Source organism: Diplotaxodon limnothrissa, linkage group LG17 (genome assembly GCF_057381915.1).
Source record: "Diplotaxodon limnothrissa isolate DT_005_m linkage group LG17, D_limnothrissa_male_GT1.1, whole genome shotgun sequence".
Taxonomy (NCBI): domain Eukaryota; kingdom Metazoa; phylum Chordata; class Actinopteri; order Cichliformes; family Cichlidae; genus Diplotaxodon; species Diplotaxodon limnothrissa.
In genome coordinates, this window is record NC_140612.1 from 13222688 (window position 1) to 13236701 (window position 14014).

Consider the following 14014-nt stretch of genomic DNA (forward strand, 5'->3'; position numbering starts at 1 on the left):
ATGATGTTACTGCAAGTATTCAGCAGAGCGCTGCAGCAGTGGGCATGCCTGGGCAAGCCTCGGTAGGATCTTCATTCAATCAGAGAAATAAATGGTAGTTGTTATTTCCACATTGTCTAATGCATCCAATGCAGCAGAAACACTTTATAGTCATATACAGAATGCTAAATGCTAAACATCGTCACAATATTCGTTTAAATATGCACAGATCATCAACAATGTTGAAACCACCTGGCTAATGTTTTGTAGCTGACGGTCTCACCACCAGAACAGCTCTGACCAGTCCGGACATTTCCATAAATGTCTGAGTGGAATGAGCTCTGGGCAGTTTGGTGCTCGGGTCATTGCCTTGGGCTCTTTGCTAAAGCTGTCCCTGAGCAGGTTTTGCCCTGTGGTTTAGGCACGTTATCAAGGGGTGTTACGATACGACCACCTAACATCCACAGGATTTAAGTTGGTTAAACATTTTTAGTTCTTCTCTCCACTGGTCAATAGTTTCGATGCGTTGGCTGATTTGCTCTGTTGCTTTTTGTACACGGCTCAACAACAAAAAAGAAAATTAAAGCAACACATCAGATCTGAGGGTTAAAAAAAAATCATGCTGCATATCTACACTGATATGAAAATGATCACCTTACAGAGGGCTGAATTCAAAGACATATTGAAAATCAAAGTAAAAAAATGATGCAGCAGGCTAGTCCACTTTGCGGAAATTTTAATTGCAGCTAGTCATAATGGTACTTAGTAATTTGTATGGACCCCTGCCTGCCCCCTTCCCAATGTGCTTGTAAGCATGCCTGACAAGGTCCGGGCATGGTGATGGTATCCTGAGGGAATCTCCTCCCAGATCCGGACAGTCTAAGATGCAACCTGCTGGTGTTCAATTAGTTGAAACATAATGTTCTACAGGTGTTCTACTGGATTAAGGTAAGGAAAGCATGGGGGGCCAGTCAGTAATATCAACTCTGTCCTCTTCCAGGAACTACCTTCATACTCTCGCTACATGAGGCCAGGCAATGTTGTGCAGCAGAGAACATCAGTGGTGGGCCAGCTAATTCTGGTATTCTCTGGCAAATGCCAGTCAGGCTCCATGGTGTGGGCAGTGAGCACAGTGTAGTGTGGTTGCAGGGATTATGAGAAATGTATTCCCCATGTTTGATGATTTGCATGTGCACCTTGTCATGTTCTGATCCAGACATGGGTCACCTCATCCACTACCTGCACCTCCTGCTGGCCTGTCAGTGTCTCGCGGTCAACGAGCTGTTTGAGTGGCTGAGGCTGACAGAGGCACCTCGAGCAGCAGCGCCTCTTCAACCAGCTGCAGTGGCTCCAGCACATCTTGCCAAAGACGCTCAGTTTGAGATGGCAACTGCAGATGAGAAGTTTTTAGCTGAGGCAAAGCAGATGGAGCTCAGCCCATTGGACAGCTGTCATTACAGGGTATGTGGGCCTTGAAAATGTGTATTTAATCCAATGGACAAATAAAATGTTTTTGAACAATATTAGGTTTGAGTTTGGAGAAGGCTGGGCAACAGTGTTATTAAGTGTCTTTCATATAAAATTCTCATGGCACAGTTTTCAATACATTGTTTAAACAGAGGAATCATGTTTCTCTGGTTTGTCTCCTCCTGTAGGTGATCGCTCGGCTAAAGCCGAGCTGTGACAGCCTCTCAGAAGAAAAGCTCGCAAAGCTCGGAGTGGAACTGTTTAACTGCCAGGCAGAGATTGAGGGGCGCCAGACGTACCTATGCACAGAGGAGATGGTAAAAATACGATCTTGTAGTACTTGTCAGAAATGGCTTTAAAAATATAATGAAAAAATATATAATGTTGTGTGCTAATCTCAATTTTATGTGTTAGACCATCAAAGAGTGCACAGCAGACATGGATTCAGATACATGGAATGCTTACCACATAGTGAGCAACCGAGCGCGCTCCGTTTGTTATGCAACTCGACAGCAGCTTTTCCGGCGCAGAGCAGAGCACACAGTCAATGCACTCATCTCCACAGCCACCAGCCAGCTAGATGCAATGAAGGACCTGAAGGTAAGGCTGGGTTTAAAAAAAATAAAATAAAATAATTTTTATTTTGCAAATCAGTGGTTTCTTGGATTCATGGATCATTTTCAAACAGGAGGGCCAGGTAGAGTTGAAAGAACTGACTGCAGCATCACTGGACAAGCTGCTTGAAGGCCACAGTGTTCTGCAGGCTCAACAGGGGAAGCTCCACGAGGGCCAGGAGCAGATGACGAGTTCACTGAGGGACAACCTGGAGCGTCTGGGTCAGGAAAAAGCTCTCATCGCCTCTGGACAGGAGTTGGTAGCTCAGCTCATTCAGGGAATTACACAAAGAATGGGTGAGAATTTTACATTTTTCTGTATTTTTATTCTATTCTGTTAAAATTGACTTTGGGCGCGACTGCAAATAATCCGACATAAAGGCTCTTTTCATGTGCTAACAGTCAAATTGCAGCAGTTTGTAAATGGGTTTACTACTGACCATGGATAAAAGAAACTGTTTGTCAAAGTACTCGAAAATGACCTGATACAGTTCGATGTGCTGAATGACTTCTGGAAGTTTTAACTTTCCCCTTTTAAATAAGATAAAATATTGAACTGCAATTCTCTTTAAGAAAACTCTGTAAACACACCTGATGCCACATCATGTAGCATGGATTTTATTCTTTCTGTCCACCTTATTTTTTTTTTTATTTTTTTTAAATTTTTTTTATTTTAGAGAATGTGAGCGAGCATCTTCAAATCCAGGGCTCTGAGGTGCAGGACAGCTACAAGGCGATTGTCAAGGACCTGGCAGATGTAAGACACCAAGCTCAGGACATCTATCAGAAAATTGGTAAATGGCTGAAATCATTTGTAGTTTATAAAACTATCCCCCCCAAGCAATGTGCTTACATATCTTTTTGTATGTGGCTGAGTAGACCACAGTATGATAGAGTTTCTGCAGTATCAGGATCAGACCTCCCAGTACTACACTGACCTGATGAACAAGTTGGAGCGCATGAACAGCACCCTGGGAGGCATGCTGCACTACCTCGATAAGATGCAGAGCCGCATAGAGGACAGGCTTCACATGATCCAGGGCTACCTCGGATGGGCAGGTGAGACACGGCAGCCATAGGGCACACTCCCTTTTTATAGGGTCTTTTCCTGCTACAGAGAAGTTGGATAATTGACTGTCAGCAGGACATATTTAGAAATTAATTCTTTACATTCTCTTTGACTAAAAAAAAAGGTTTCTGTATGACTTAAGAATTCTTTTTCTTGTGCTTTTTTGCTTGAACAGGTTTAAGTCTGACAGCTATATGGACGTGCATCACACACACAGGCTACTTTGTACTGTGTGCAGTCCTGCTGACATTCCTGCACTGTCCTGGTTTCTCTCGAGCCATGCTGCTGCTAACTGTGCCTCTGAATGCAGTTGCTGAAGTCAACCAGCAGCCAGCGCTGGATCTCACCAGCCTCAGCCTGCTGCTGCTCACTCTGTCTCTGGGTATAAACATAAAGTCACTTATGAGGAAAATACATTAGCTGCAGTTTTCTGAAGCATTTGTCACAGTGTGAATTTTGTTTCTGCAGGTCACTGGTTTGTGAATCAGCTGTGGGCATGCTTCAAGATCACGAAAAAGCTGACCAGTCCACTGCTACTCAGCTCGTGCACCATTGTGGAACCGCAGAAGCAGCCTTGCAAGTGAGTATGTTGCACACTAGAACTGCAACTTGCGTATTGGTCTTTGAAAATGTTCAATTTAACGGACTTCACTGAATGTTAAGGCCATCACCATCTTGGTGTTTTGAAACTGGACATGGAAGAGGGGTGACGTCTGCTTGCTGATGGACACTGGTTGCAGCTATCAATTATAATATAGAGCAGGGGTCCCCAATCCCAGTCCACGAGGGCTGGTGTCCCTGCAGGTTTTAGATCTCACCCTGGGTCAACACACCTGAATCACATGATTAGTTCATTACCAAGAACTTCAAGACATGTTGAGAAGGTAATTTATCCATTTAAATCAGCTGTGATGGATCAAGGACACATCTAAAACCTGCAGGGACACCGGCCCTCATGGACTGGGATTGGGGACCCCTGATATAGAGACAGTAATTTATTAAATGAGCACAATGTTGTAGATGTTAAACTTAGCTAATGATTTAATCCGACTCAATCAGAAACTCTTGAGTTCACTGGTCAGTGCTCAAACTGGTAACTGATGATTTGTTCGAGTAAAAAATGAATTTTGAACTCTACACGGTCAGTAAGAGCTTCAGGCAGTAGAACATGTATTATTGTCTACACCAAATTAACAATGATTCCTTTTGCATCTATTGGACCTATTTTCTATCCTTTTGTGCTCAGAGATGAAAAAGATGACATCATTGAGGAAGACGACCTATTGAATCCGGACAGCTTTTTATCAGGTGGGAAACACATGCTGAACCTTTTTACAGTGAATCCTGTTCAAGAGCAGTGCTCTTTCTATAAATTCAGCTTCTCAGTTTTGCTGTCAAACATGTTTGTGTTCAGGTGAACTTGGCATATCAGCTGTGTCTCCACCTCAGAGGACGCTTACGCCAGAGTCGAGGCTTATGCCAGTAATTGGTAAACCAAATCACTCCACTCCCAGGTTTATACCAAAGCCACTTTCTTTAGCGGTAAGCAAACTGAGTTAATGCTTTCAGAAATGCAAAAACTGTATTCTCAGTGCATCACTAGTGGCAAGCAAGACAAATATTGTTTAATTGAAATCTGTTTTAGGCTCTTTGTTACGATATACCCCTGAGTAACCTGGAAGGTGTTTTTGATTCAGTCACTGACTCGCCTGATTTAGGGAATGATTCACGAAGTGCAAGACCCACTCCATCGTTAGTCAGCAACAGGTCAGTAGCTCCAGTTACATGCACATATTTTATTTATTTATTTTTTTCTGTTTGAAGAGCTAAATTGTTTATATGGACTGTGATTTAATGTACTTTGGTGTGTGTGTGTGTGTGTGTGTGTGTGTGTGTGTGTGTGTGTGTAACCCTGACATTTGAAATGAGCATGTCATGTTAGGGATTCTAGCTGCCAGTTCATTGCTATGTTACTGATACCAGTTTTCACTGAAATCATACAGAAATAGAAGTAAGAGTCTCCAAGAGCTTTTGGCCTATAGGAGTTGTTTCAATGTATACTGACCTCATTATTTGAAACTGTGGAATTAATAATTACCCTCCAATATAACCTCATTATAATGAGTAAAGGGGAAATATGAATTGTTAAAGGGCATCTTTCTGTTTTTCTGCCTTCAGCTCAGTGTCAGGCCGTCAGCTGTGCAATGGCCTCACAAAAAGAGGAAAAGTCTGTAAGAAGAGAGCCGTGCCAGGACAGGAGTACTGCAGAGTCCACGAAGGGGGGCACTCCTCGTATGTCCAGTTTTAACAGGCTCAGCCGTCTTTGTTGTCTGTAAAAACTGTATACAGTAATGAAACATTGTTTTTACTAAGTTCTGTCTGCACTGGGCTCAGTTTTTTCTTAATTCCATGCTCTTTATTGCTTTCAATGTACCTAAGAGAACATGGAAACAGACAGTAGCAATGTGCCACAGATGAACATGTATAGCCTATTCATAGTGGTGGGTAACTGGTTCTATATATAGATGGAGGGAGAGAATTATGTGAATTTGAGTATGTGTAATAAAGGTATAACCAAAGAGTATTTACTGCATGGTTTGTTTCAGTAAAAGCTGTGGTGGACGTTTTAGTAGAGACAACATGTAAGCAATGGCCTGTGAAAAGCTGTTCTGTAGCACCTACCAAAGGGAGGAACTGGAAGAGGTTGTATCCTGGGTGTGAGTGTTTCCTAATTCTGAGTTTGTACAAATCGTTTCTTGCAGACCTGACTTGTCCACTGTAGTCTGTTCTCGTCCTCTTTGGTTTGATTAATACACTGATGGTCATGCAGTAAACAGACTGGATTACTGCAGAGTAGAAATGGACCAATAGCTCCTGAGCTGGTGCAGGAGGTCCATCCTCTTCTGGGCCTCTTTGATAATTTTGTATTAGGTGGCAACAGACTGGATCCCTGAAACCTGAAGGAGCATGTTCAGCTGTTTAACCCCTCATTGGTATGCAGACTCATCACCAACCTTCACAAGTCTCATGATCACCATGCCATCTGCAAACCTCACGTTTTTAAATAGGCTGGTGTTTTGAGGTGCAGTCGTTTGTGTATGAGGATCTGCATTCCTCAAGGGCCGATGTCCTGCAGGTTTTAGATAGCACCCTGGTTCAACAAACCCGAATCAAATATTAGTTCATTACCTCTGGAGAACTTCAAGACATGTTGAGGAGGTAATTTAGCCATTTAAATCAGCTGTGTTGGATCAAGGACATCTAAAACCTGCAGGACACTGGCCCTTGAGGCCTGAAGGTTCCCCAACCCTGATCTATACACTTCTGTATACATCAGGGTTCTGTGTCTGTTATAAAGTGAAGCATGAGTAGTGCTGTCCAGCAGAACTGAATCCTTGTTTTGTTTTTATGGCATATGAACATATAGAGAAATAAAAATCTCAATCTGTGACATGTCTTTCATTTCAAGGGTAGGACACTTGAGACACATTGCAAATATAAAATATTTATTTTGCTCTGATTAGTTTAAAAAACAAAACAAAAACAAAACACTAGCCCACATAATGCTCAATTATATAAGCTGGATCAATCAAATCCCAAACCCTTCAATAACAAACTAAGTCAAAACAATTCTGATTTCTGAATGTTATGTTGTGCCAGCACCTGGATTACAAGAGTGAAGCAGCCCATTTCCTATGGGCTCAAAATGTGGTCATAAATATTTTGTACTTGTAAATCAGGATTTGTATGTGTTTAAAAAAATAAAGATTTGTGTTGGTATAAACAATTTGTATATGTAAAAAAAGATTTGTGCGTGCATAAAAAAAATGTGTGTGGACTTAGCCAAAAAAAACCCCTGCAAGTTACAAGTACGAATTTTGACCCTATTTTTCTTCCTTTCATCTGATTGGTCAATGTCATGTCAATCACAAATGTAACAATCCAATCAGAGAACAGATGGGTTTGGCTGTCAGAAGGGCGCTTTTTTTGAACTGCAGGTCTTTGAAGGGAATAAATGCCCTTTTACATGCCAACCCAGCGTTTTCCTTCATCACCACGAAGGAAAACAGTCTGTGGTCGTCCAAGTTTGGTGATTTTTGTGTCACAGGTCTACGTGTTTAATACAGGGACTTCAACAGCCTTTTCAACAGCACTGCGGACCGCGGGGTGGGGGTGGGTAGTGTTTTGGAAATGACAGTCTTCATCACAAAGCTTTCTTCGGTTTGAATTAGCATACATGTTTTTATTGAGCATTTGAAGAACTAGCAAAAAAAAAAAAACCTCTTGTAGAGGACATAAAGTCAGAGATAGAAAAGACAAGGAGCAGGTGCATCTAGTACAGGTAGAGCAGCTGCAAAAACCCACAGAGCCCAGCAGCCAGCGTAACAAATTCTGGATCCTTTGCTTTTAGTTAGCAGTTAGCATTAGCAGCGTATCCTGCATCCGATGTGAAAGGACTTTTATGCTGCGCACTGTGACTCACAGCAATGGTCCTGGGTCAGCCCTGACTTTGTGTTAAACTAATCCTAAAGTAATAATGTTATTTCTAACCACTGATATACCACAACTTTTTCCTTTCAACAGCTACTGAAAGTTAGGGGACCTAGCTGCTATCGGATATTTATATAGCGATCCTCCAGCTTCAAACTGTATCACCCTTCAAGGACCTGCAGTTCAAAAAAGCGCCCCTCTGACAGCCTAACCCATCTGTTCTCTGATTGGATTGTTACATGTGTGATTGACATGACATTGACCAATCAGAAAAATAGGGTCAAAAATCCGTACTTGTAACTTGCAGGGTTTTTTTTTTCTAAGTCCACACACAAATCTTTTTTACACATACAAATCTTTTTTACGCACACACAAATCTTTTTTACGCACACACAAATCTTTTTTACACACACACACACACACAAATCTTTTTTACACATACAAATCTTTTTTACACACACACAAATCTTTTTTACACATACAAATCTTTTTTACGCACACACAAATCTTTTTTACACATACAAATCTTTTTTACGCACACACAAATTCTTTTTACACATACAAATCTTTTTTACGCACACACAAATCTTTTTTACAAGTACAAAATATTTATGACCACATTTTGAGCCCATACCACAGAAAGCTATTTTCCAGCGAAAGAATATGGAGAATAAATGTCCTGGTAAGTAATATTAAGTTTGTTGAGTTTAGTAAACTTCGGTGAAATTAGAATACCAAGGAAAAAATAACACTTAAAGAATTATTGCAACCGCCGAATATTTCAGTAGGCTACTGGGGGGGAGCTAGCATAAGAGTTATTAGTTATAAGATATAATCCAAGTCGTAACATTGCTGTGTGGAGCTGCAGATTTGGTTGCAGGTTAATATTGGCAGTGTCGCCATGCCAGCTGACTGCATTTCATCATCAGCCAGTGTTGTTCTTTATACATCAATATTACCAAAGTTTGTGCCATGTTCAATGTAGGGATGTGCAGTTCTGGTCCTCCTGGTTTCAGATGTTTCCATACTTCAACACAGCTGATTTAAAGAATCATTTACAGACTTGTGCACAACTAGGTGTTTGGGGATTATTTGGTGACAGGTGACAGATCAGTGGAGGCACGGGGTCTGTTGGCACAAATTGACCTCACATTTATTGGCAATTTATCCACATTTAGAAAAATTCTAGGGGAAATTAAGTTGCTTTCTGATGTACTTCAGTCTCCATCTCTTGATCTAGCAAAGGCTGTAGACCTAATTCATGCACTTCAAGACACCTTGGACCAATATAGAAGTGAATCCTGTTTTGATGAGCTGTGGCAAGACGCAATGGATATTGCAGAACAGTGTACTGTTGCCTCTGAGACAGTTAAGAGAAGGATGCAGAGAGAGAGCCTCAGGCTAAAGGGTTATTTTGTAGATTCTCCAATCGGGCAACACAGGTGTAAGGAGGATGACAAGGACAAGTTTAAGAGGGAAGTATTTTACCCCATTCTTAACCATGTACATGCAGAGATGGAGAAGCGCTTCAACAAGACCAATTGTGATATTATGCGGGGTATACAGGCACTAAACCCCAAGAGTAAGAGCTTTTTGTCAGAGGAAATAGTTGTAAGCTTGGCTGGTCTGTATGACTGTGATATTGAAGACCTCAAACATGAGCTGTATCAAGCTAGAAAGGTTGTTCAAAGGAGAGCAGGGTGTGGGAATGAACTCTCCAGTATTTTGGGGTTTACTACCTTCCTAGAGCCTTACAAAGAGGTGTTTCATCAGCTTTTTCATTTATGTCGAATAGCTTTAGCTTTACCTGTCAGCAGTGCTACTTGTGAACGTAGCTTTTCAGTGCTAAAGCTTAGAAAAAATCATCTACGAACAACTATGACTGATGAGAGGCTTAGCAATATTGGAGTTTTGAGTATTGAGAGGAAAAGGGCAAGATCATTAAGCCTGGATGACTTTGTAACACGTTTTGCCACCCGTCACCGTAACAGGCGGATCTACCTATTCTAAGTCATTGATAATATTTAATGAAGCATAGAGTAGGTACTTGAGTAAATGTTCTCTTTCAAAACATAAATATTTTGCAACTACAAGTGCTGCTGTTCACAAATGTTTTTGTACTTCTTGTCTTCTTAACATGTAACAGAGTCTTATTAAAAGTTCAGTATATTTTAATAAGTTTAAATAAGTTTTGCATTGCATTGGCTAATTTGCCAATTGTATGTTAAAAATGTTTGTAGTTTAATGTTCAAAAATGTTTTAGCCCAAAACATATGTGCACTATATGTCAGTAAAAATACTTGTCCTTGAATGCTGAATAAACTGACAAAGCACTGATTGTATCTCTTGTACTTTATCAACACAGTATCTAAACACTTTTCACTGTAGTGGTGAAAATCTCATTCTAATAAAAGTTAAAAGCGCATCCAGTTATTAGGTTTATAGGATTATTGAATTATGGTTAACGGTTGGTAGAATTTTTGTTTAACATTATCTGCCAATTACATCTGCCACCCTTCTCCAAATCTGTGCCCCTACCTGGCCACCCCAAAAAAGATTTTCTAGACACGCCACTGCGTTCACCCTACCCAGGATATGGTTTCAACACTACTTCTTAGCCAACAGGCTGTTAAAATTCAATATTAAATTTTAACAGCGTTCGACTGCCATGATAAAACAAAATCCATAAATCCATAAATAACAAAGTCAAATAATGCCATATTTTATACAACAATCAATAAACCAATAACCAAACAAATCATAACATATTATAGTCATCTTATAATGAATTTCATTCAAAATACTATTATACAAAAACATTCTCATGGGTCCCATCAAAGCTAATAAACATTATCCAAAATTAATCAATTAACACATTTAATCACAGGTGTTGCGCAACAAGTTCAATAATCTAAAGGGAGTTCAACTCAATTCAAAAGTCTCATAGGCCGTTTTGGCATTTAATCAGAAAAGTAACAAAAAACATCCAAAACGGACAAAACTACAAAAATAAAATCACTCGCTCAACTCTTGATACGTTAATTCAACATTCGGCCATAGTGAAATAAACAAAAACAACAATATTCAATAAATCAAACCAGTAATTGCACTTACTGTCACTAGCCTAGCATTAGCTTACCGGCGTTTTAGAATGCGCGACCGCGGCTCCGTATTTTCATTAATTGTGACAAAACAAAACAAACAAATAACTCACCGTTGAGTCGATTGAGAGAGGGTGTAAAGGTGAATGAATCGGCCGGGTTATTGCACGCTGTCAACTGGTATGTAGTCTGTAATTTGTCAATATCTGACAAGAACGCCAACCAGGGCTGTATCCCAATTCAGGGTCTGCAGCCTTAAAGTACGCAGCCTTAACGGTCCACCAGGGCCGCATACGCAAAGACCGCTAAGGCCGGAAGTGCGAGGCTTGTGAAATGGGACGGTCTAGCCTCCGTCTGCCCAGGTTGCCTAGCAACCATGACACTAACAGCTGGAAACGTTTCATACAGCTTTGTTTGACAGAAATGAAGGAAAAATCTTTTGTTCATTTGTTTGTTTGTTTCTACATGAGCTTTGATTTGATAAGCATCTGAGGCTGAGACCAAGGGACTGTGAAATCATGATTATTGGGCTTCACTTCTGTACTGAACAGTCATTTAAGATTAGCTAGTAAATAACAATTAGCTAATGTTGTTCATGAGACTAAAGTCATCTCCCTTTGGTAATGTACATATAATATGGCCAATATTAAAGTTATAATTTCAATCATTATTACAACAGTGAATGAACTCTGTTTCAAATACTGAGCTTCAGTAAAGATTCAAGCTGCATTTATTTATATTATTTATATTTCCTGTCACCTTAAATCTTCACTCAAAGACAGGTTTCTGTCTTGTGGGGTCAGATGGTACCATGGTTACACTCCCCCCCCCCCTCAATCCCATGGACGTCCTTGTACATGGACTAGGCTGGCAGTGAATGACTGGTTGGCTGAGGTGTGAAGGCATCGTATCCTCTTCTTCATCGTCTTGAAGAGCGAAGGAGAAGACAGAACTTAACTCATGCAGAAAGGTCTGAACGCTCTTTAACAGAGGCTTACCAGGCTTGATGTACTGCAGCCGATCAGGAGGATTCCTGGTGCAGGTTGAGTGCCTTAAGGGCGGTTCTGCCTCAGGACTCAGAGGCTCTGATTCAGTAGGTGAGTGTTGTGACAAGTTATTACTGGATGGTTCTGGAATAACTGGATCAGAAGATAGACTTTCTTCACCAGGCCCAGGATCCTCCAGCAGCCACCAGGCCCAGGCTCTTCCAGCAGCCACTAGGCCCAGGATCCTCCTGCTCCACCAGGCCCAGGATCCTCCAGCAGCCACTAGGCCCAGGATCCTCCTGCTCCACCAGGCCCAGGAGCGTTAAGATGCCGCCTAAGAGGAGCAACGTTAATGAGGAGGAACTGGAGGACATAAAGAAATCCCTAAACTTTATGTCTGAAGAAATAACAACAATTTCAAAACAACAAAAACTGATACTCAATTTAATGGATGATATTAAAGAACTAAGAAGGCAGAGCGAGGAAAAGGACAAGAAGATTGCTATGCTGGAAGGACGGGTGTCAGATCTGGAACAATATTCAAGAGTAAATGATGTGATAGTGACAGGACTGGAAACCAAGCATCAGACATACGCACGGGTAGCAGCAGCAGAGAGAGGGGAGCCACCCGAGCAAGAGCTACGCTCTTTGGAAGAGCAGGTAATGGCCTTCTTTAAAAGCAAAGGTATAGAAATGGACAGTAAAAATATTGAAGGATGCCATCCTCTTCCGAGAAAAAATCAAATACCTGCCATTATCATTCGTTTTGTTAATAGAAAACAGAAAAAAGAACTGCTCAAGCAAGGAAGAAAGCTAAAAGGTACAAATGTTTATTTAAATGAACACCTAATCAAGAAAAATGCAGACATTGCAAGACAAGCAAGAATATTAAGAAAACAGAAGAAAATACAGTCAACTTGGACGTCAGACTGTAAAATATTCATTAAGTTAAATGGAACACCAGAGCAGGCTAAGGTTCTAGTCATCAAAGAGATGACTGAGCTAGAAAAATATAACTGATAAATGCAAAGCAGTGCTAAATATGATGTGACCGTCCAAGTGCACAACCAACGCAGATGTCTGACAATTTTCAACTAACAACTCATATAGATATTGAAAATAAGACATTGATGTATGACAGCAACATAGATCCTGATTGTAATTTCTTTAACAATAAGACAAATGAATGCAATTATTATACAAATGAGCAACTTAAAAAGGAATTCAAGGTAGAACAGGGTATAACAATGGTTCACTTTAATAGTCGAAGCTTATATGCAAACTTTCAATCCATCAAAGACTACATAACACAGTTTGAACAGCCATTCAATGTGATAGCCATATCGGAGACCTGGATAACTCCTGGAAAAGAAGAAGACTTTAAAATAAATGGATATGAATTCCTTCATGTAGACAGGATCAACAAGAAAGGAGGTGGGGTGGCACTTTACATTGATAAAAACCTAAAGTACAAAAGAATGGGAAGAATGACAACTGTTATTGATGGAGTGATGGAATGTTTATCAGTGGAAATAATTATAGAAAAAAGGAAAAACCTAATTGTCAGTTGTATATATAGAACACCAGGATCTAAGATTGAGATATTTAAGGATAATATGGAGGACTTATTTACAAATATAAATCAGAAAAGAATGTTTATTTGTGGGGACTTTAATATTGACTTATTGAATCCAAATCATAATAAGAGTACAGAAGAATTTATTGATTCCATGTACAGCATCGGTTTATTTCCACTGATAACAAGACCGACCAGAATAACATCTCATTGTGCAACTCTATTAGATAATATATTTACAAATATAATAGAAGGAAAGATAACAAGTGGGCTGTTAATCAATGATATAAGTGACCATTTACCAGTCTTTGCATCGTATAATTGCCATTATAAAGTGAACAACGATGGACATAAGATTATTTACAAAAGAATAAGAACAGAGAAGACCTTAAATTGTCTTAGAAATGAACTTTTAAAGCAAGATTGGAATATTGTATATGAACAAACAGAAGTTAATAAAGCTTACGAAGGATTTTTAAGAACATTTAACACATTACTTGATAAAAACTGCCCAGTAATTGAAATCAATAGGAAACACAACTATGCAGGAAGACCATGGATGACAAAAGGACTACAAAATGCCAGCAAAAAAAAGAATACCTTATATCGAGAATTCATAAAAAAGAGAACAATAGAAACTGAAATGAAGTATAAAACTTACAAAAATAAATTAACTAATATAATGAGATCCTGTAAAAGAGAGTATTACATTAAAAGGTTAGAACACAATA

The 14014-nt window shown here is 39.9% G+C and overlaps 1 protein-coding gene across 2 annotated transcripts; it reads left to right on the plus strand.

Annotated features, from left to right (window-relative positions):
- The first annotated feature begins 1197 nt into the window (after nucleotides 1-1197).
- LOC146614696 (protein brambleberry-like) lies at nucleotides 1198-5437 on the plus strand. Of its 2 annotated transcripts, none has more exons than XM_085376460.1 (12): nucleotides 1198-1440; nucleotides 1635-1763; nucleotides 1861-2046; nucleotides 2135-2357; nucleotides 2738-2854; nucleotides 2940-3119; nucleotides 3305-3511; nucleotides 3598-3709; nucleotides 4376-4437; nucleotides 4544-4671; nucleotides 4775-4896; nucleotides 5308-5437. In XM_085376460.1, exons 1-12 carry the CDS (start codon nucleotides 1198-1200, stop codon nucleotides 5435-5437), a joined length of 1839 nt encoding a protein of 612 aa, XP_085232586.1. The 2 variants fall into 2 exon arrangements, with proteins under 2 accessions (XP_085232586.1, XP_085232587.1); XM_085376461.1 differs by having other exon boundaries at nucleotides 3598-3697.
- Nucleotides 5438-14014: the final 8577 nt, after the last annotated feature.

What these genes read in the sequence shown, in the direction of transcription:
- LOC146614696 (XM_085376460.1), top strand. Translation starts at nt 1,198, where the DNA reads ATGGGTCACCTCATCCACTACCTGCACCTCCTGCTGGCCTGTCAGTGT. An exon ending in GGGCTACCTCGGATGGGCAG is followed by an intron (nt 3,120 to 3,304) that starts GTGAGACACGGC and finishes TTGCTTGAACAG; the next exon opens with GTTTAAGTCTGACAGCTATA. An exon ending in CCGCAGAAGCAGCCTTGCAA is followed by an intron (nt 3,710 to 4,375) that starts GTGAGTATGTTG and finishes TTTTGTGCTCAG; the next exon opens with AGATGAAAAAGATGACATCA.